This window comes from Lepidochelys kempii, chromosome 5 (assembly GCF_965140265.1).
Source record: "Lepidochelys kempii isolate rLepKem1 chromosome 5, rLepKem1.hap2, whole genome shotgun sequence".
In the NCBI taxonomy this organism is placed as follows: domain Eukaryota; kingdom Metazoa; phylum Chordata; order Testudines; family Cheloniidae; genus Lepidochelys; species Lepidochelys kempii.
The window spans coordinates 130,460,491-130,483,095 of NC_133260.1; the positions used below are offsets into that span (position 1 = coordinate 130,460,491).

At 42.4% G+C, this 22,605-nt stretch overlaps 1 protein-coding gene across 8 annotated transcripts in view; it reads left to right on the forward strand.

The window, feature by feature from the left end:
• DNAH6 (dynein axonemal heavy chain 6) overlaps nucleotides 1-22,605 on the forward strand; it is a 192,229-nt gene that overhangs the window by 72,788 nt on the left and 96,836 nt on the right. For all 8 annotated transcript variants that reach the window (XM_073345870.1, XM_073345872.1, XM_073345871.1 and 5 more), the window contains 8 exons: nucleotides 1,294-1,441; nucleotides 4,469-4,626; nucleotides 7,336-7,467; nucleotides 8,920-9,091; nucleotides 12,517-12,663; nucleotides 12,754-12,827; nucleotides 14,750-14,904; nucleotides 21,076-21,307. In XM_073345870.1, the coding sequence (XP_073201971.1) occupies nucleotides 1,294-1,441; nucleotides 4,469-4,626; nucleotides 7,336-7,467; nucleotides 8,920-9,091; nucleotides 12,517-12,663; nucleotides 12,754-12,827; nucleotides 14,750-14,904; nucleotides 21,076-21,307 (1,218 nt within the window). The remainder of the gene's footprint in view (nucleotides 1-1,293; nucleotides 1,442-4,468; nucleotides 4,627-7,335; nucleotides 7,468-8,919; nucleotides 9,092-12,516; nucleotides 12,664-12,753; nucleotides 12,828-14,749; nucleotides 14,905-21,075; nucleotides 21,308-22,605) is intronic.

The following is a 22,605-nucleotide window of genomic DNA, read 5'->3' on the forward strand; positions in this document are numbered from 1 at the left end:
GAATGTTGTATCTATATTTTTTAAAAGGTGTTTGGGATGATCCAAGGAACTGCAGACCAGTAACCTTTACTTTTATATCTGATACATTGTTTAAAACAACAATTACAAACAGAATTATGACATATTTAGGAAATCATAATACGATAGTGTCTAAACAGCAAGGCTTCTGCAAAGGAAAATTGAGCCGCACTGATCTGCTAGAATTCTCCAAAAGTGCCAAAAAAACAGTGGATAAAGGAGAACTAATTGACATAATTTATTTGGTCTTTGACAAAGTAAGTCCCACAAAAGAAGCTGCTAAAGAAAATAAGGTTTAAGAGTCAAAGTATTGTCATGGATCAGAAACTTGCTAAGAGACAGAAACCAAAGAGTGGAAATAAATTGGCAATTTTTGTTATAGTAAAGGGTTAACATCAGGGTGCTTCAAGATTCCATATTAGGTCCAGTGTTGTTTAATACCTGGTGACAAGTTAGGTGTCGTACTTTGCAGATGATGCAGAATTATTTAGATTAGTCAGAACTAGAGAAGACTAAGGAACTTCATGGGACCTGACCCAGCTCAGTGAATAAGCGACATGATGGCAGATGATATTCAGTGTTGACAAATGCAAAGCAGTGCTCACTGGAGGGAATAATTTGAACTACCTTGTGGATTTCTAAATTAACCTTGTGGACTTCTAAATTAACAAACAGTTTAGGTTAGGGGCCTTGGCATCATTGCATACAGCTCAATGAAGAGCTCTGCTCAGTGTGCAGTAGCAGTCAGAAAAGCAAACACGATGTTAGGATCCACAAGAAGGGAAAATGGAAACTAATAAAAATAAAACTGCAGGCAAGTTATCCTGTAACTGCCTACTGCAGCACATACTTTCTCTGAAGCAGCTAGTACTGACCACCATCAGAGATGGGATACTAAATTAGATGGATGATGGAGCCTGGTTCGATCTAGTATGGTGATTCCTTTGTTCCTAAGCAACAGCCAGGAAACAGTGTAGGAAACAGCAATGGCTCCTGTACTCCTATAGCTGGAGGACAGATTTCAGGGGTATTCACTCTGCTCCTATGGAGCTAGAGAGGATCATCAGGGGAGAGGCTGAGAGTGGAAATAAGATCTGGCCCACTGTTCTACTCATTTGATTAATTTCATTATATTATTTGTTGTAGGACTGTGCAATTTACCAAAGTGATTGCATAATAGAACCATAAAGAGAGGGTGTGTGTGCGTGTGCGTGTGTGTGTGTGCAACTTTGTGTATAATGCAGTTATTATTACTTATTTTTTTTGTAATTAAAGTCTGTAGTTGCAAGGGGATTGCTAAACCAAATACAAGAAGAAGCAGGCTATGTTCCTGTTTACCTAAACTTCTCTGCTCAGACATCATCTGCTAGAACACAAGAGATTATCGAATCCAAATTAGAAAAGAAAAGAAAAAATATTTTAGGTAATGATTTTTAATTTTATCTATTTGCTTATCTTAATTGCAGTAGTATAAAAATGTGTGTCTGGTATTTTAGTTCAAAGTATGATGTTTCTGAGGGCTAACTTCCAGGAAAATTTATTGTTAAATTGGAATACAAGAAGTGAAGCTTCATTTCTATTAAATGATGTAGTTCTTGCAGTTTTACACTTGAGGGCAGTAATGAAGTACAAAAGCTTTAAAATCTGTTAACAGTTATTATAATATTGAGTAGTGTGAAAAGTTGTCATGTACAATGATTTACAAGGGGATTCTTGAATGATATATTTACATTTTCCACACTAAAAACATCCTTATCTTAGAGTTAAGTTTGCTCAAGTATATTTCTTACAACAAAATTACTGAAAGTAAAAGAAATCAACAACATCCACACCCGCCTCAGTTCACACCTTTTCCAACCTCAATTCACAATAACTAAACACAATTCTAGACTCTTCCATTCCACAGCAAATTCCCTTTCAGTTTTAAGATGTAACCACCCACAGTGCAAACACCCCCTTCTTTGTAATTATACTCAAATGCACAACCTGAACTCTGACTTTGGATAGATTAAGATACATATGTTTAGTGCCAAATCTGCAATGTATTACTTTTTCATGTTCATGTACAAATATGTGGTCAGATATCAGGTTGTGTGTTTGAGTGTGATTATGGGAAATATGATGTGTACATTGTGGATTCTTAAACTTAACTAAAATACATGAATATTAAAATTATTTCAGTGTAGAATAGAGTTAGAGGAGTAGGGGATGGAAGGAGGCCATGGAACTAGGGAGCTGGGCAGGACATTGGGAGCCATGGAACAGGTCTAGATAGAGAAGTAGGGGTGAGTGTGCAGAAGAGGCTGGGGAGTCAACTAGGAGCCCCAATCCCCAGGCCTTCTCCTGAACCCCCTTACCCTGCACACCAGCCTCCCTGCAATAAACAAAAATTCATGGAGCCCATGACCTGTGTGTGACTTTACTAAAAATAACCAGGGGACAGCGCTAGGTAGAGGGGAGGGATAGCATCCCATGGGGGGACGGGGACAGACTGACAGGCTGATCCCCCTGCCATGGCAGGGGGCACAGCCCTGGTTCCAGCGGCCTCAGCGTGGGGCAGAGCCATTGGAGGTGCACATCCCCCACTCTGGAGCTGACCTCAGCTGCAGGACAGGGGTGTGCAGCCCCAGCTGCAGCCCCCTCCAAGCCCCAGCTGCAGCAGGGGGGAGGGGGGTATATGGTTCTGGGAAGCCGTGAGGGGGATGCATAGCCCCTGCTGCAGCCCCTGGCGGAAGCTGCAGGACTGATGCTTGAAGGGGAGGGGCGCAGCGCCCACTCTGGAGCTGGCCTCAGCTGCGGGACAGGGGCGTGCAGCCATGGCCACAGCCGGTGGGGAAGACTGTGCAAGGCCCTGCGAAGTTGCGAGGGGGACGCATGGCTCCTGTTGCAGTCCAGGCCACGGGGCAGGGGCTGCAGGGTCCTGGTTCCAGCCCCAGTTGCAGGGCAGGGGTGCACAGTGCTGCCTCCAGCCCTGGCTTCAATCCCTGACAGCCAAAGAAGATAGGGAGGTCCAGTAAAGTCACAGAATCCATGACTGCCGTGACCTCTGTGTCTAAATTGTAATGATAATCCTTGGCTGTTGGAATGTCTGACTGATAGATTCCCGCCGGCAAACTGCAAAAGGTTTTTCAGAGAGATGAGCTGGCTCCCTAGTGGAGCTGCAGGTTCTACTTCTCAAGCAACTTTCTCGGTAGCTCTCTCCCTTTCCCTACCCCCATGATGTTCATTTATGTGTAATATGGGTTAAGACATGGTGGCAGTAGACAAGGAGGGTGGGAGTCATGCAGCCAATGCTGTCTCAGAAGCAGAGCTTGTAGCTTGTAGCTCCACTACAAAGGCAGATTCTCTATCTGCCAGTTTCCTGTGGATCACCAGACTGTAGACCTGGTCTAATGGATCTAGTTTGGTATGTCAGCTTGGGACTTCCAGTGTGGAATGTTTTCACGTTCAAGACAGTCTGTGGGGCATGGATGGCACAGTGGCATCTAGGGTGAGGAGCTACCAAGGGATGAAGCCTTGGAACCGGAGAAAACACGGCAGTGAGCTGTGGAGGCAATGTGTGGGAAAATAAATCCTCCATGAAGATGCAATGCTTCATTGGTCTTCATGGCAAAATATTAAACAGGTTTGTGATGAAGAAGCTCAATAACTGTATTTTGAGTTTTCCCAATAAATTACCATGTTGGGCTTTTTTGTAGGCTGAAGTCTTGTTTGAAATTTGGTATTTTTGATATTGCTACGTTAGGGATCCCCAAAAACCATTAAGGTCTCTGGAAAAATTACCAACAGGAGTGATTTAATGTCTTGCAAAGTTGTACAAAGAAGGCTCTAAAGAGTGTGACAAGTACCTAGAAAAATGAAAATGTGTTCTCCTTGAAATAGACCGTGTTTAAGAATGATTTCTGTGCACAGTTTCACAGAATTTGAATTCACAAAACAATTTAAGTGGGAAACTCAATGCAACCTTAACTGTGGAGCTGCTAAGGCACCTCCATAATGTCTTCTCAGCATTTTGGAGCAAGCCTCCCAGCCCGGATCGACAGACTTGGGCTGGTGGGGCTCAAGCTAGTGCTCTAAAAGTGGCTGTGGAGTCGGCACTTTGAAGTTGTGGCTGCTACAGCTGCCACAGCACTTACTCAACCTATGTCAAGGGGAGAGCTTCTCTCGTTGGCGAAGGTATTCCACCTCAGAGAGGCGGTAGCTGTGTAGAGGGGAGAAGCCCTCCCGGCAACATAGCCCTGTCTACACCACGCATAGGTCAGTATACACATAGATCAGTATAACTAAGTCAGGGATGTGAGTGACGTAGTTACACTGCCATAAATTTGTAGTGTAGACCAGGGCTCAGTGTAAATAGCCTAAGGCTTTATTTTTTGTAACTGGAATTTTTATTTCATAAATGGAAATTACCAGCACTGATTTGTCTGCCTTTTATATTTTTATTTCTTAGGAGCACCAGGAAAAAAAAGAGTTGTTTTGTTTGTGGATGATCTAAACATGCCTAAATTGGATCGGTATGGTTCTCAGCCTCCAATTGAGCTACTTCGGCAGTACCAAGATTTTGGAGGATTCTATGACAGAGAGAAACTATTTTGGAAAGAAATACAGGTCATCCCAGCTTTTAGATTATCAAATTCACAGGATAGTTAGATAAAGTTAATTGTATTCTTTGTGTACGGTTAATGTGCTCTAACTCTGCATTGCTTCTAAACATCACTTGGATTTTTTAAATGTACCTTTGTATTCACACTCCAAAGTTTTGAGCTTTGTGTGTGTGTGTGAGATCCTCCAGAACACTTCCATTTTCATCCCTCTGCACTGCCTACCCTTTAGCCCTGTTTAGCATTGACACCCCATCTGTCCAAGGAGGACACATTTCCCTCTGAAGCCCATTATCGCTGCTCCTTGAGGCAATAACATGAGAACAGTGTGAAGCTGTTCCTGTAGCTTTCAAGCTTCTTTCAGTCCAGGGAATGAGGGTCTGAGATTTTCTTCTAACAACCCTTGAAGGTGTTGGCGTAGATGTCAGTTTCTGGATTTAGTCCCTCTCTCTGAATAATGACTCCGATACTAGCCAGTAAGTCTTTCTTCTTTCCTCCCTTGCAATATAGCATACATTCCTCTGCCTTCAGCCACAAGCCAAGAATTTGATGAGAGAGAATTCCATTCCTCAGCTGCCAGAAGTTGACGGTTGGACCTAGGGTTGTTTTTGCAATTGTGGCTAAGTCTTTTGATATGCCTAAACTCCAAATAAACTGAAGAAGGGATTGTCAAAAAGAAGTGTTAAAACAGATGTTGTTTTAACTTTTTGTTTCAAACACTGTTTTCAAAAGATGAAGAGGCAGCTACCCACTTCTAGAGTTCTACTCTTAGTTTAGTAACTGAGTTGTCATTTGAAACCCAGTGTTTGTGCAGATTATCAAAGCATTTCAGAGCAAAGATTGGACTGTTAAGAAAAATCAGCCAAGACTTTTATGCCATTTTTGACCAGTATATAGACTGAAGTCAAGTGTACAGTTTGATGATTGGCTGAATTTCTTCAGATGTCCCAGTCCCAGCACCCAACATCTGTATTGTTCATAGGATAGCAGCAGAAGGTTAGGTTGCACAGAGTGATTTTGAAATTGGGCAACTTCTTACTATCATTCAGAAAGAAATTTCCTTTCTTCTCACAATGTGTAGCTCCCACCAAAGGATTTCAAGTTTAAGCTGTAGTAATGTGGTAGATATACATACTATATAGGGGTAAACTATGGTATTTAGCCACGAGGCCCCTCCCCATGTTGAATAGAGTTCCCAGGTGTCCAGTTTTCAACCAGAACGCCTGGTCAAAAAGGGACCCTGGTGTCTCTGGTCAGCACTGCCGTTAAAAGTCTGGTTGGCAGTGCAATGGGGCTAAGGCAGGCTCCTTGTGGCTCTCGGAAGCAGTGACATGTCCCACCTCCGACTCCGAGGCATAGGGGCAGCCAGGGAGCTCCATGTGCTGCCCAAGCACCAGCTCCGCAGCTTCCATTGGTCGGGAACTGTGGCCAATGGGAGCTGTGGAGATGGTGCCTGTGGACAGGGCAGTGTGCAGAGCTGCCTGGCCGTGCCTCCATGTAGGAGCTGGAGGGGGGACATGCTGCTGCTTCCGTGAGCTGCATGAGGTAAGTGCTGCCAGGACCTGCACCCCAAACCCCTCCCACACCCCATTCTCTTGCCCCAGCCCTGGTACCCCCTTAATCCCAGCCTGGAGCCCCCTCCAACATCCCAAACACCTCATCCCCAGCCCCACCCCAGAGCCCGCAAACTCCCCCCCCCCCGCATCTCACCCACTGCCTCAACCCGGAGCCCCCTCCTTCACCCTGAACTCCTCATATCTGGCCCCACAGCCGGAGCCCTCCTCCCCACCCCACTCCTACTCTAACCCCCTCCCCCTGAGCCAGCCTGGTGAAAATGAGCAAGTGAGTGAGGGTGGGGACAGCGAGTGACTGAGGGAGAGGGGGATGGAGTGAGTCAGGGGTGGGGACTCAGAGAAGGGGCGGGTCCTTGGAGGAGGGACGGGGCAGGGCAAGTGTGTTTGGTTTTGTGCGAGTAGAAAGTTGAGTAGAAAGTTAGTGTGGATCTGTGACACCCTGAGGGAGCATCAGGAAATATTCTGCCACAGAATGCCTCCCAAAGCTCTCTGGGTATGCTGTGGGGAGCATGGTCTACTGTAGCCTTTAAGTGTCTCCAGCATACCTCACTTTGCTGCCAGCCATGGCTCTGTCTACTCTCCAGCCTTCTCCACCCCTTTTTTGGCCCATTGTTCTTAGGAGAGAGCAACACAGTAGCAACGCTTGTGCTTTCCTGAGTGAATGAGCTGCAATTTTGCATGGGCCTCATTTGGGCCATGCTACAGGAAGGGAGGTTCCTTGTTTTCCCCTGCCCTGCGACTGTGTGGTCAGTTGCGAGCAATCAAAACATAGCCCACAGTGAGAACGCTATAGGATGGGAGACTCCACTACTCTAGTTAATGTCTCTCTTATGTGTGACTGTGTGAGACAAAATATGGGGACTGGGCAGAGTAGGGAAAGAGGAGTAATGAGCTGGCCAGCACTGACCATGTCTCTTCTGGGACATGCTGTTGTGCTTGAAGGACTTTCATAAATGAATTATTTTGAATACCAGTTTTTAAAAAAAAAAAAAAAAGAGGGGATGGGGGAAAATCACATTTGCTTTACCAGGAGCTTGCTAAAGATATGGGTACTAAATGTATAAGTAACAGTGTTTGCATAATTAAACAAATTACTGAGTATTCTGTTTGGTGCAAATTGTGCCTGAATTTCCCTTCTGTAGGATGTAACAATTGCATCAGCTTGTGCACCCCCAGGCGGTGGTCGTAATCCAGTAACTCCACGTTTCATAAGACACTTTGCCATGCTGTGCCTTCCAACACCCTCAGAGCACAGCCTTAAACAAATTTTTCAGGTCAGTAGCAACTTCTGCGTGACCCTAAGGAATCGAAAACGTATTCATCTGTGTACTCTGTCATACTGCAATGTGGTCCTATAGTTAAGAGTTTAGGAATGTGTGTCACATTGGAACTTTTGCAAATTCTTAAAGTGAATTGAAATTTGATTTTGGAGACTGAGGCTAGATGCACAAAGAGCCTGATCCAAAGCCCTCTGAAGTCAAGAGGCATCTTTCCACTGACTTCAGTGGACTTTGGATCAAGCCCATAGAGCCAGGAAGAAGCATATATTTAAAATGATTAGTCATTAACCTTCTAAGGTATTTTTATTTCAGTTGTGTTCAGTGTCTTTTTCTTTATTTAAATATAACATTAAATATTTCCTTCTTCTCTTCAGTTTCTGTAAACATATTACTTTAATTGGCTAAAAATTGTCTAACATTTGTGCATTATTCAATAGCTGCCGTGCATAATTGAACATAAGGATGGATAAATATTGATATTTATTATAGTGCCCTGCTTCTAGGTTATTGGGAACACTCTCATAACTTAATATTTTTTTTAGGAGTTTTCCTTTTTATGGGTCCAATCCTGCCACCTTTATGCCCAAGGACAATGGGTCTCTATGTATTCACTGGTTTCCAGTAACTCAGTCAACAGCTTTTTGACAGACAAGTATCACTTCTCTGTTTATTTTGATAGATCAGATGTTTTTCCTTATATGTTTTTTCATGTACTTGAAGTTTGTTTGTTTTTTTGAGTCACCAAAATATTTTCTTAAAAGTCACATTTGTTTGGGGTGGTTGATTTAATTTTCCCTCCGTGCACTTCTTTTTTATCCTCCACACTCGTTTTAACCCATCACTCAATACCCTATTTTGCATCTCTGTCCTCTGGCCAAAGAGATCCTTGGGCCAGCTTCCAAGCTGTGCCTCATAAAAGGATTCTTCAGGTGCAGTAAGGGTCGCTTTCAGCTGCCCTTGCTTCTCCCTAATTCTGGTCTGTTCTTGGGTTTGGCATGGACACCAGCATAAATTAGCATTGTCCCTGGGACTGCTCCGATTTATTGCACCCTTGTGTGGCTCCTAGTATGCTACCCTGCAGCCCGGAAGAGCCATAGTGCAAAGCACTCTAGCTACTCCCCTTGGCACCCCAGCTAAACCCACAATACTTGATTGATGTCCGCTGGGTGTGCTGCACTTTTGTAAATCCAGCCACTTATTTAGGTGTCTAAACATGGCTTTAGGAGTCTAATTTTTGGGTACCCATTGTTTAAAGTCTTGATCAAATTAATATAGTATCTTGACTTTTCAAATTAAATACCTTGAAATTATTACAGATTGGAATCACAGCTCATTTCAATAAAAACCAAACTTTTCAGCATTTTATGACTGCAAAGAAAATAAAAATGTCCCTTATGTTTAGTTCTAAAGTGTCTCTTACTTTTTTTGTTGTTGTTCTGGATATAGGCAATCTTAAAGGGCTTTTTGGCTGAATTCTCTCCAGCAGTAAAGCAGACTGCAACAAGTATAGTAGATGCTGCTGTTGAAATATATCAAAGAATGAGCATTGATCTTCTCCCAACACCTGCAAAATCCCATTATGTATTTAATTTACGTGATTTGTCAAAGTGTGTGCAAGGTAAAACGTGTTTGGTTTTGACATGGTATTTTTTCTAGTTCCTCTAGTGTATTTTCAGGTGTCAGTGGTCTTTCTGTCTAGTGAGGAGACTCTAAGCAGTTCACATTCTCTATTTCAGTATTATATCTTCTGAAATTTGTTATTTACTAGAGAAAAGGATATAATTTGCAATGAATAATTTCTTTGTTCAGCCTTTTTTTCTGCTTGCAATATATCTAAGAGGAGATCATGATTTCCTCCAATTTCTACATTATATAGAAAGAGGCAAACCTTGCCCTTGTTCGAAAGGTAGGAGAAATTCGTCAGGAGCTGTGTAAGTGCCCACAAAGCCTAACTGATTGATTCTAAGGAAGGTGGCTGAATGAGTGTATGAACTGGGTAAGTTCAGACTGCGTATTTTGCATCCACTAGCTCTAAGCAAAATATGCTCATCTGCTGTTGGTGAAAGTGGGAGAAAGGGTCCCTGAGTCATTGTAAGTTAGAGTAGTTCCTCCTCATGCCCTAAGATACACAACAGCGAATGGAAAGTCCTTGTAAAACACTCACCAGTGTATTAGATAAAAACTCCTGCTGTTGGTGCTACAATGGTACAGCGGGAAACAGAGAGGGAGGGGTGGTGCTGGATACAGGAGAGATCATCCTAAGGGGCCAGACCCCAGTGATGAAGGCACAGACATCCACTTTACCTTATTTTCCTTTGAGAGAGGAGACTGTTTGGGGAACTCATAGACTCAGTTCTGTCTCCCCATAGGAAGGCTAACGTGATTCCTAACTCAGCTGCTACCTCTTTCGTATGGCAGTGTTTTAACCAGACAGTCTACAAGGAAATGACAATAAGCCTCATGATGCCTCTTGCTATCAGGCTGAAGCTGCATATGCCTAATAACATCTGCACAACTTTAAAATTAAGTTATGCATGCTTGTCTTCTGAGCCATGTCCCCAACCTGCTTCAGTTGAGCAAGCTCCGGTTTTAGGCAAGCACATGCTTTGTTTGTCCCTACACACATTTCTCACCGTTATGTGCACCGCCGCCTCCTATTTGTTCACTTTCTTGTTTACATGCACATCTGTACTTGCACTTCTCAAGTCTTTCAAACATTTACCCTTTCATGTGCAGACTTTGATTGATGGTGTGTGCATCTGGTGGCTGCTTAGAGAAGATAAATGGTGTTCTCGTTTCCCTATTTGTTTCTGCCCTCCCTTTGCTTTTTCATGTAGTTGTGTTTCTGTGTTTTGTTTCCCCCATAGTTGATTGTGCTGTCTCTAAAGATAAAGAGTAGCAAATGAAACCACTCAGAGGAAGGCACCAACGACTGTGTCAAGGTTCCTTCCCCACTCTGAACTCTAGGGTTCAGACGTGGGGACCCGCATGAAAGACCCCCTAAGCTTATTCTTACCAGCTTAGGTTAAGACTTCCCCAAGGCACAGATTTCTTTCTTGCCTTGGGAACCAGCTTAGGTTAAAAACCTGGTACGCTGCCACCACCAAGCGATTTAAACTAAGAACAGGGAAAGAGCCCACTTGGAGACGTCTTCCCCCCCTCATCCCCAAAATATCCCCCCAAGCCCTACACCCCCTTTCCTGGGGAAGGTTTGATAATATCCTCACCAATTGGTACAGGTGAACACAGACCCAAACCCTTGGATCTTAAGAACAATGAAAAATCAATCAGGTTCTTAAAAGAAGAATTTTATTTAAAGAAAAGGTAAAAAAATCACCTCTGTAAAATCAGGATGGTAAATACCTTACAGGGTAATCAGATTCAAAACATAGAGAATCCCTCTAGGCAAAACCTTAAGTTACAAAAAGACACAAAAACAGGAATCTACATTCCCTCCAGCACAGTGAATTTACAAGCCAAAAAACAAAGAAAACCTAACGCATTTTCTAGCTAGATTACTTACTAACTTTACAGGAGTTGGAGAGCTTGCATCCTTGATCTGTTCCCGGCAAAGGTATCACACAGACAGACAGACAAAAGCCTTTTTCCCCCCTCCCCAGATTTGAAAGTATCTTGTCCCCTCATTGGTCATTTTGGGTCAGGTGCCAGCGAGGTTACCTTAGCTTCTTAACTCTTTACAGGTGAAAGGATTTTGCCTTTGGCCAGGAGGGATTTTATAGCTCTGTATACAGAAAGGTGGCTACCCTTCCCTTTATATTTATGACAGACTGTAAGAAGTATGTTTGGATTTACACACTGCACAAGAGATTGTGAGGACTAGGATTATTCAGATTCTAAATAAGAAAAGTTAGAGGAAGTTTAATAGACTGTTCAGAATTATGAAAGACATAATAAAAGAGGAGTTGCTCTTCCTTTGTTACCTGTCCCAAAATAAAAAAATGAGTGGACATCTAAAGTCCCTAAAGAAATTGAAGGATAATAAAACTCGTAAGACTTAATTCAGCATATGGCCAACCTGTGAAGTTCATCATTGTGGGAATTCTTCACTTCGGATAGACTGCTAGGGCAGGACAGTTTTATTACTTATTAGGTTATCTAAGCTAACCTAATAAGATAATCAAATATTATGCTTCAAGGCATAAAATGGTTGATTGCTGGAGTCAAGAAGGAATTTTTCCCCTCAATGTATGATACTACACAGTGGACTTGGTGTATTCTTTAGGGGGGAGGTCTTAGTCTTCCTCTGAAGCATTTGACACTTGTCAATACTGGAGGCAAAATACTCAATTAGATGTCTGATCCATAAAACCAATTTTATGTTCCTAGTATTTTAATCTCTGTTTGTTTCACGTCAGTGCTTGTGTGCAGTATATATTCTTATAAATATTATAAGAACATTATAAATAGTCATAAGATGTTTTGTGTGAGATAGATGATGTTGGTAGATGGTGTATATGTACAATATTGTTAGAATTAATAACAATCATAATAAATTCAATATTCCCTCCACTTTTACTCTGCTGATCTTTCCTATATAGGCCATATCCTCTATTAACTTCCCAGTTGTGATTTTTTTGCCACCATCTCTGTAAAGCTAGTCAGCTCTTAACTCTGTTTCTGTATACATAATAATAGGAGCTTGATTGCTTCATTCCTAATCTTGTACTTTTGCTGTATTTACATAACAATGTCTTGCAATTTAATTACCTCCTTCTTTCCTTCCTGCTACAACCACCTCATCTTGTGTAAACATTCTCTCCAGATGTTCATGTGTACTTCAATTTTCAGTGTAACATGCCCCTTTTGTTCAATATGTTTCTTTCTAATTAGTGTCTGATCCTGTTGAGGCACTCAGAATCTTCAGCTACCGCTAAGGCCTTTGCAGCTGATCCAGGAAATTCTTTTCACAATCGTAAATTATCTTTCCAGTGTTTTTAAAATGTTTGTTTCAACAGTGTTTAGAAAGTGAAGATCAGAATTTGTTATGTTAGTGAAAGTATTATTCGTGTACTGTACACACAGGCATTCTCCAATGTGATCCTGGAGCAGTCAGAGACCAAACGCAGATCTTCAGACTCTTTTGCCATGAGTGTCAGAGAGTATTCCATGACCGCCTCATCAACAGTGAAGATAAACAGTATTTTCATTCTATGTTATCTGAAATGGCCAGTAAGGAAATCAACTTACCCCATTTGTATTACATTAGACATGTAAATATATGTTACAAAAACCTATCTAATCTAGAATTTTAATTTGTAGGCAAACATTTTGCAGTCCCAGTTGACCCAGATTACTTTGTAAGAAAACCAATCATCTTTGGGGACTTCCTTAAAGTAAGTCTATCATAAGCCTAAGTTTTCATAGAATACTGTTTACTTTCTGTTTGTTTAATGTAACTGCAGGGTTTATAAAGTGTAGAGGCAAAATATAAACACTATGATTTCAGCATAAACTAATCCTAAATTCTATGGGCTTGATTCACTGATACAATAAGCAGGAACATCTCCATGGAAGTGAATAGCATTTTGCCTGTTATACCAAAAGTGACTGTGGCCCTTTATGTTATATTTAGAAGAGAAGTAGTCCTTTTGCATCTTGATAAAATGTCTGCATTAGCAAAAATGGGATTTCACACAGTTCTTCTGACTGCAGACCACCTTTCAGGGAACTAGCGTAATAAAACTAAGCTGCATACAGATAATCTGAGAACTGGCCCCCCTATATTAGGAAGAGGTGAATAGTCTTCTGCCTAAAAGTCAGACATAGTAGCTAATGTACTTTCACTGGAGGAAGTTGTTAATGTTTTCACAGCCTCTGTTACTAGTGACCAAAGAGAATCATTCAAACTGAGGAATGGCAAAATTAAGTGATCCTAATTGTAAAATAGGTGGCTGAAATAAGTCTGGTTCTCCTTCATAAAGTTGCTTCTCCCCCACCCCACCCCCCAAGATATGTGGGGATAAGAGGAAGTGATTTCACCAGGTACTTTCCATTACAGAGTGCACTAAGAAATGGCGATAAAGGATAGCAAATATTCTTTTGAAACAATATGGTATTCCAGGGACAGAAGTAGATTCCAGGTAGATATTTGATCTTTGGATCCTGATGGGAATGGATAGGAAAGGAAGCCATCAGTGGTACAATTTATGACTTATGGCAAGGACAAGCTAAATCTTTAAAGGATATTTTTAAAAAGCTAGAGGCAGGTATAAATATGCAAGCAAGAGTCAGGCTAGGGATAACAAGGTTATCCCTAGTCTGACTCTTGCTTGCATATTTATACCTGTCTCTGGAAATTTCCACTATGTACATCCGATGAAGTGGGTGTTCACCCATGAAAGCTTATGCTCCAATACATCTGTTAGTCTATAAGGTGCCACAGAACTCTTTGCCACTTTTACAGATCCAGACTAACACGGCTACCTTTCTGATACTTAAAAAAACTAGTAGCATTTAACAAAGATTATACTAGGAAAGGATTTATACTAGGAAAGGAAAGTTCCACCATAAGCACTCAACTAGATAGATCAGATAGCAAACTGGGGGCAGTTTAAGGGACAAATGTGCATATTAGTAAATATATCCAGGACAAAGGCCTCAGGGACCTGTGGAGAGAAATTATTTCTCTCACAGAGTTTACATGTTCAATTTTCATTCTTTTTCTCTCTACACAAGGACAGCTTTTAAATTACTTTGACTCACTTCTGCAAGCAGTAACTGCTGCCTTGTGAGGAAATCTTTTGCAATTAGCCCCAGCTGAGATCTCATTATGACATTTACTGGGTAGGGAAGGATTCATGTGGAATGCAGGTTACAACTGAGTAAAAGAGGCTAGTAAGTGAGAGGAAAAACACAACAGCTGAATTCTTTGAACTAAACACTAGGGGTGATTTGGTAAAAAATGAGGTCTGGAGCATAGCTAAAGGTGTGATTAGAGGTCAGTTCCAAACTTTAGCCACAGGTGTGAAAGAATTGGAGAAGTGAGACTGCTCTTAACAGACTGCAAAGCTAAAATGAAAATGGATTTAATGCCTGAATTGTTTTTCTTAATTTCCCCAGAGAACACATTGAAGTCAGTGGGAACTGCTGGGAATTCAGCACTTAGGGTGCCATTCAAATGCCTAACTGTGGATTTAGGAGCCTACCTCTAGGACCCAAGTATTGAAAATCTTGACTAATAATTTGTGGAGATTTTAAGCACTATAATTTCTGTCCATTCATTTTCTCTTATTTTCCTCAAATAATTTCCTTTCAGGTCGGTGCAGAAAAAGCTGATCGAATATATGAGGATCTGACTGATACGGAGAAGATTATATCAGTTTTACAAGACTATCTGGATGACTACAATATAACAAACTCTAAGGACACAAAGCTGGTGTTCTTCCAGGATGCCATTGAGCATGTTTCAAGGTACAGGACTGTTTAGTTAATACCTAGGCAGTATCATTGTTTTAAGGTAAAAATCAGATTGGTGTAAACAAGTGAATTTAAGTCATTTTGAGAAGAATTTAAATTGTGTGACTAATCACAGGTTTACACAGTGAAAGGATGCATTAAAATACATAGAGAATTAACCATGGAGTCCCTAATAAGCAAACATATTAAATTCATCTTGCCTTCAAATGCAAACTGATGGTCAACCTGAGATGGAAGGAGGTAATTGTCAATCCATGAAAATGGTATAATCCCATGCTGAACCCTGAATCAAGAGTGTGCCCAGCTGCATGAGCTGAGTGAACAAACATCTGCCATAGCCCTCTGATCATCATGATACCCATGAAATCCTATGCTGCTTCAGAAGACCTGCCATCAACATAGACATTGAAATCACTGGGCACTGTCAGCCTCTGCAACGCCATTGGCACTTAGATTTTTACATACAGATTTAGGAGTCTAATTTAAGGCACCCAGATACAGAAGTTTTGGTCTTAGTGAATAGAGAACCAAATATTCAAAACATGGTCTCCATTTGTGTGTATGAACTTGGCAGATGCAATCTGCAGCTAGACAGATACTACACTGATATGTGTTTCTGGAACAAATCTGTATACTTGTCACTTGTGCACACAAAATATAGAATTTACAGAAACCACTTAGAATCATAGAATATCAAGGTTGGAAGGGACCTCAGGAGGTCATCTAGTCCAACCCCCTGCTCAAAGCAGGACCAATCCCTAACTAAATCATCCCAGCCAGGGCTTTGTCAAGCCTGACCTTAAAAACTTCTAAGGAAGGAGATTCCACCACCTCCCTAGGTAACGCATTCCAGTGCTTCACCACCCTCCTAGTGAAAAAGTTTTTCCTAATATCCAACCTAAACCTCCCCCACTACAACTTGAAACCATTACTCCTCATTCTGTCATCTGCTACCACTGAGAACAGTCTAGATCCATCCTCTTTGGAACCCCCTTTCAGGTAGTTGAAAGCAGCTATCAAATCCCTGCTCATTCTTCTCTTCCTCAGACTAAACAATCTCAGTTCCCACAGCCTCTCCTCATAAGTCATGTGCTCCAGTCCCCTAATCATTTTTATTGCCCTCCGATGGATGCTTTCCAGGTTTTCCACATCCTTCTTGTAGTGTGGGGCCCAAAACTGGAGACAGTACTCCAGATGAGGCCTCACCGATGTCGAATAGAGGGGAACGATCACGTCCCTCGATCTGCTGGCAATGCCCTTACTTATACAGCCCAAAATGCCATTGTCCTTCTTGGCAACAAGGGCACACTGTTGACTCATATCCAGCTTCTCATCCACTGTAACCCCTAGGTCCTTTTCTGCAGAACTGCTGCCTAGCCATTTGGTCCCTAGTCTGTAGCGGTGCATGGGATTCTTCCATCCTAAGTGCAAGACTCTGCACATGTCCTTGTTGAACCTCATCAGATTTCTTTTGGCGCAATACTCTAATTTGTCTAGGGCCCTCTGTATCCTATTCCTACCCTCCAGCGTATCTACCTCTCCTCCCAGTTTAGTGTCATCTGCAAACTTGCTGAGGGTGCAATCCACACCATCCTCCAGATCATTAATGAAGATATTAAATAAAACCAGCCCCAGGACCAACCCTTGGGGCACTCCGCTTGATACCGGCTGCCAATTAGACATGGAGTCATTGATCACTACCTGTTGAGCCCATCAATCTAGCCAGCTTTCTATCCACCTTATAGTCCATTCATCCAGCCCATACTTCTTTAACTTGCTGGCAAGAATGCTGTGGGAGACTATGTCAAAAGCTTTGCTAAAGTCAAGGAATAACACATCCAATGCTTTCCCCTCATCCACAGAGCCAGTTATCTCATCACAGAAGGCAATTAGATTAGTCAGGCATGACTTGCCCTTGGTGAATCTATGCTGACTGTTCCTGATCACTTTCCTCTCCTCTAAGTGCTTCAGAATTGATTCCTTGAGGACCTGCTCCATAATTTTTCCAGGGACTGAGAAGAGGCTGACTGGCCGGTAGTTTCCAAGATTCTCCTTCTTCCCTTTTTTAAAGATGGACACTACATTAACCTTTTTCCAGTCGTCCGGGACCTCCCCCGATCGCCATGAGTTTTCAAAGATAATGGCCATTGGCTCTGCAATCACATCCGCTGACTCCTTTAGCACTCTCGGATGCAGCGCACCCGGCCCCATGGATTTGTGCTTGTCCAGCTTTTCTAAATAGTCCCAAAACACTTCTTTCTCCACAGAGGGCTGGTCACCTCCTCCCCATACTGTGCTGCCCAGTGCAGTAGTCTGGGAGCTGACCTTGTTCGTGAAGACAGAGGCAAAAAAAGCATTGAGTACATTAGCTTTTTCCACATCCTCTGTTACTAGGTTGCCTCCCTCATTCAGTAAGGGGCCCACACTTTCCTTGACTTTCTTCTTGTTGCTAACATACCTGAAGAAACCCTTCTTGTTACTCTTAACATTTCTTGCTAGCTGCAACTCCAGGTGTGATTTGGCCTTCCTGATTTCACTCCTGCATGCCCAAGCAATATTTTTATACTCTTCCCTGGTCATTTGTCCAATCTTCTACTTCTTGTAAGCTTCTTTTTTGTGTTTAAGATCAGCAAGGATTTCACTGTTAAGCCAAGCTGGTCGCCTGCCATATTTACTATTCTTTCTAAACATCGGGATGGTTTGTCCCTGTAACCTCAATAAGGATTCTTTAAAATACAGCCAACTCTCCTGGACTCCTTTCCCTCTCATGTTGTTCTTCCAGGGGATCCTGCCCATCAGTTCCCTGAGGGAGTCAAAGTCTGCTTTTCTGAAGTCCAGGGTCCATATTCTGCTGCTCTCCTTTCTTCCTTGTATCAGGATCCTGAACTCGACCATCTCATGGTCACTGCCTCCCAGGTTCCCATCCACTTTTGCTTCCCCTAATAATTCTTCCCGGTTTGTGGGCAGCAGGTCAAGAAGAGCTCTGCCCCTAGTTGGTTTCTCCAGCATTTGCACCAGGAAATTGTCCCCTACACTTTCCAAAAACTTCCTGGATTGTCTGTGCACCGCTGTATTGCTCTCCCAGCAGATATCAGGGTGATTGAAGTCTCCCATGAGAACCAGGGCCTGCGATTTAGTAACTTCCGTGAGTTGCCGGAAGAAAGCCTCGTCCACCTCATCCCCCTGATCCGGTGGTCTATGGCAGACTCCCACAACAACATTACCCTTGTTGCTCACACTTTTAAATTTAATCCAGAGACTCTTAGGTTTTTCTGCAGTTTTTCATACCAGAGCTCTGAGCAGTCATACTGCTCTCTCACATACAATGCATCTCCCCCACTTTTTCTGCCCTGCCTGTCCTTCCTGAACAGTTTATATGCATCCATGACAGTAATCCAGTCATGTGAGTTATCCCACCAAGTCTCTGTTATTCCAATCACATCATAATTCCTTGACTGTGCCAGGACTTCCCGGTCTCCCTGCTTGTTTCCCAGGCTTCTTGCATTTGTATACAGGCACTTAAGGTAACTCGGTGATCGTCCCTCTTTCTCAGTATGAGGCAGGAGCCCTGCCCTCTCGTACTTTCCTGCTCGTGCTTCCTCCTGGTATCCCACTTACCTCAGGGCTTTGGTCTCTTTCCCCCAGTGAACCTAGTTTAAAGCCCTCCTCACTAGGTTAGCCAGCCTGCTTGCGAAGATGCTCTTCTCTCTCTTCGTTAGGTGGAGCCCATCTCTGCCGAGCACTCCTCCTTCTTCAAACACCATCCCACGGTCAAAGAATCGAAAGCCTTCTCTCCGACACCACCTGCGTAGCCATTCGTTGACTTCCACGATTCGACGGTCTCTACCCAGGCCTTTTCCTTCCACTGGGAGGATGGACGAGAACACCACTTGTGACTCAAACTCCTTTATCCTTCTTCCCAGACACACGTAATCTGCAGTGATCTGCTCAAGGTCATTCTTGATAATATCATTGATGCCCACGTGGAGAAACAGGAAGGGGTAGCGATCCGAGGGCTTTATGAGTCTCGGCTGTCTCTCCGTCACATCGTGAATCCTAGCTCCTGGCAAGCAGCAGACTTCTCGGTTTCCTGGTTGGGGTAGCAGATAGATGACTCAGCTCCCCTGAGGAGAGAGTCCCAACCATCAGCACCACCCACCTCCTTCTCTTGGGAGTGGTGGTCGTGGAACCCCCATGTCCTAAGGATGCATGCCTTCCTATCGGTGAGGTCTCCTTCTGGTCCCTTCCCTCAGATGTATCATTTAGTCCACTCTCCGCATTAGTAGCTGTGGAGAGAACATGAAACCTTTCTTCTTCTGGAGGTCACATGCTGCCAAATTTCTTCACCGTCCTTCTGTCCCCGCTGCGCAGCCTGCTCTGAATCTTCAGAATGTTGTGTCCATAAAAGCATATCCTGACATCTATCCAGGAAATCTTCAGTTTCTCTTATGCAACGCAGGGTCGATACTTGTTTCTCCAGACCCTGAACCTTCTCTTCCAATATGGAGACCAGCTTATGCAGTCAAACCGAACCAAATTAAGTGCAAATCTTTTGGCATGTATAAATTCTGTCATTTTAAAAGTACTCAAAAATTGTGTGTGCTAATAGTGTGAACATGCACAAATAGAGGCCAGATTGAAGAGCCTTCTTTGAAAATTTGGCCAACAATTAATTTGTAATCATAGAATCATAGAATCATAGAATATCAGGGTTGGAAGGGACCCCAGAAGGTCATCTAGTCCAACCCCCTGCTCAAAGCAGGACCAATTCCCAGTTAAATCATCCCAGCCAGGGCTTTGTCAAGCCTGACCTTAAAAACCTCTAAGGAAGGAGATTCTACCACCTCCCTAGGTAACGCATTCCAGTGTTTCACCACCCTCTTAGTGAAAAAGTTTTTCCTAATATCCAATCTAAACCTCCCCCACTGATGATGTGGCACATCTGGCACATGTGGCCACTGATGATGTGGTAATGATGTGGCACAATTGGTAAAGGATTTAATCTAAAAGGGAGGTTTGATGTTCATGAGAGAAAGCTTCTAGAAAGCTGAAGTCCTTCCAAAATGGAAATCAACGGTGGGGTTCATCAATATGAAACTTGGTTAAGTGGCATGTTCTTAAAGACCACGGAACGTATCTTGAAGTCCCTGTTCAGTCCAAATTCAACCTGTGCTGTTTATTTTCTCTACCCAGGTATACAATTTTATATCTATGTATTATCATAATTCATAAATATTTAATAAATATATGGCACATATTTACACTAAGACTCACACCCTTCTACAGTACAGAGCAACTTGAAGTGAGAGTAAATATAATTTATGCCCACTTTGTGTCCCGTTTATGCTTCCAGAGCAGTGTAAATGAGAATAACACCCTGAATGTGCTTGGTAAAGTAAGCAATTAAAAAGAGAATTTTCCCAGCTGCCTATCCTGTAAGTTCCTCCTGCAAAAAGCCAAACAGGATTCTCCAGAAGTGTTTTCTTGGAAATTATCCATAGTAACCAACTTGTTGAAGTCAGAATATGTCAAAAGCGATTTTGAGTTAAAGATTCCCTCTGTTCGATAGCCCAGCTGAGATGGGGGATCCAGAGTACGCTGGGTGGGTTTTGACTGCAGTGTAGGGATCCCAAAAGGAGACTGAGTTTTGGGTGGGGTGAATTTATCCTGAATTAATGCAGCTAGGTCAGTCTCTGAAATGTCCCTCTGAGCTTGGCTTGTGTGAGTCTGCATGTGTTCCCTGCCTAAGCCTCTGGGCAGAGCAGGGAATGTTCTTTTCCATTGGGACCCTGGCATTGTGCAGGGGAGGCTTCCATTGTTTGGATTGCAGAATTATAGGATTTTCACTATGGTATCATGCCTGGGTGATGCTCCTGTGCCATAATGAGATAATGTGCCATAATGAGACTCCAACAAACAGTTGGAAAATTCTGTCATTTTTACTACACCTCTACCCCAATATAACGCTGTCCTCGGGAGCCAAAAAATCTTACCGCATTGTAGGTGAAACCGCATTATATCGAACTTGCTTTGATCCACCGGAGCACACAGCCCCGCCCCCCCAGAGCACTGCTTTACCACGTTATATCCGAATTCATGTTATATCGGGTCATGTTATATTGGGGTAGAGGTGTACTTTAAATTCTATGCTTGATTTTCCTATAGAATTGCTCGGATGATCCGTCAGGAAAGAGGAAATGCCCTGCTTGTTGGAGTAGGAGGTACTGGCAAACAGTCTCTCACTAGACTTGCCTCTCATATATGTGGATACAAATGCTTTCAGATAGAACTTAGCCGTGGTTATAATTACGACAGTTTTCATGACGATCTGAGGAAGCTGTATAAGATGGCAGGAGTAGAAGACAAAGATATGGTTTTCCTGTTCACAGACACGCAGGTATGTTTGAATGGGTCAACCAGAAAAGCAGTTGACTTTATCATTTAAAATGTTGTGGCACAATAAAAGTTATTTATTTTTATATGGTGTTGTTTATATGGAGTAAGAAAATGCTTTAGAGTGAGGATCATAAGCTTTAAATCAATAAATACAATCTTATAGTAATATATAAAAGGAGGAAGTGACTCAGAGGAAGGAAGAGGAGAGTTCTTGGTAATTGAGGTAGTGTAAATGAAAGAGCTACCTCCAGCTTTAGAGAATTATTGGAAAGGGGCACAGGAAGAAGGAAGAGCAGACTTGAGACTGCAGGTGAATATGGTGTCTGAAAGGAAGAGTGGGCCAAGATCATGAGAGGACCAAGCACAGAGTTCAATCTTGTGCAGTGGAAAGGATGAGCGGAAGGTATAAATCTTCCCCCAGAAGTGAAAAATGAGGTCAGTAGAGCTGTTTTGATTTACATCAGTTGAGGATCTACCCCACTGACTTCTTGTTCAAGGCACTCAAGAAGTATAAAATGATTGATATTAGTGAAAACCAACGATGTGATCAAGTAGGATGAAAAATGACAGGTCATGATCAGAAGCCACAAGTAAATAATTAACTATACAAGGGAAGGTATTCTTAGTACTGAAAAAAGATACATCTTACATACATTATTAATATTGTATCTGTTTACTTACCATAGAAAAGTGTTATACTTTTCATACTGGAAATAGATCAGGGCATCTAAAAAATACATCTGAATCTTATGATTTATTCCCAGAGCTCGGACAATATCATTTCTATGAATAAGCTGTGATCTGGAAGAGCGTGCTAGGTAGTGACTCATAAAATAAACATTGTAAATATCCCTACCTTCACAGTTTCTGTATCCTAGAATGTATCTGATTCCAGGTATCCCTGCTGTGTGTTCATTAACTTCTGAGAATTGAATATGCTTTTCCACATTACAGCTAATTTACAGGCATGCTTTTGTGTGAGCTCTGCTATGAAACAAGCAAAATTGCCTCAAGATTTTATCATTCTTTTGGATACACTAATTTCTTCTGTGTATACTTTCAAAGCCATAATTACAAAAGGCATTTCTCACATTTAGCCTTCAGAAGATTATTTTGCTTGGCTCATGTTTGTTAATAGGAACTGCTTCAACTTTATGCTATAAAGCTTAGAAGTAGCCTCCTCTGAAGTTGTGATCAGTTCAGCTATTGTACAGTAAAGAACTTTTGATCTTTCTTTGGGAGCTGAAGGCCAGATTGTGAACCTTTCACTTCCATTGAGGAGCAGGTAATGATAAGTAT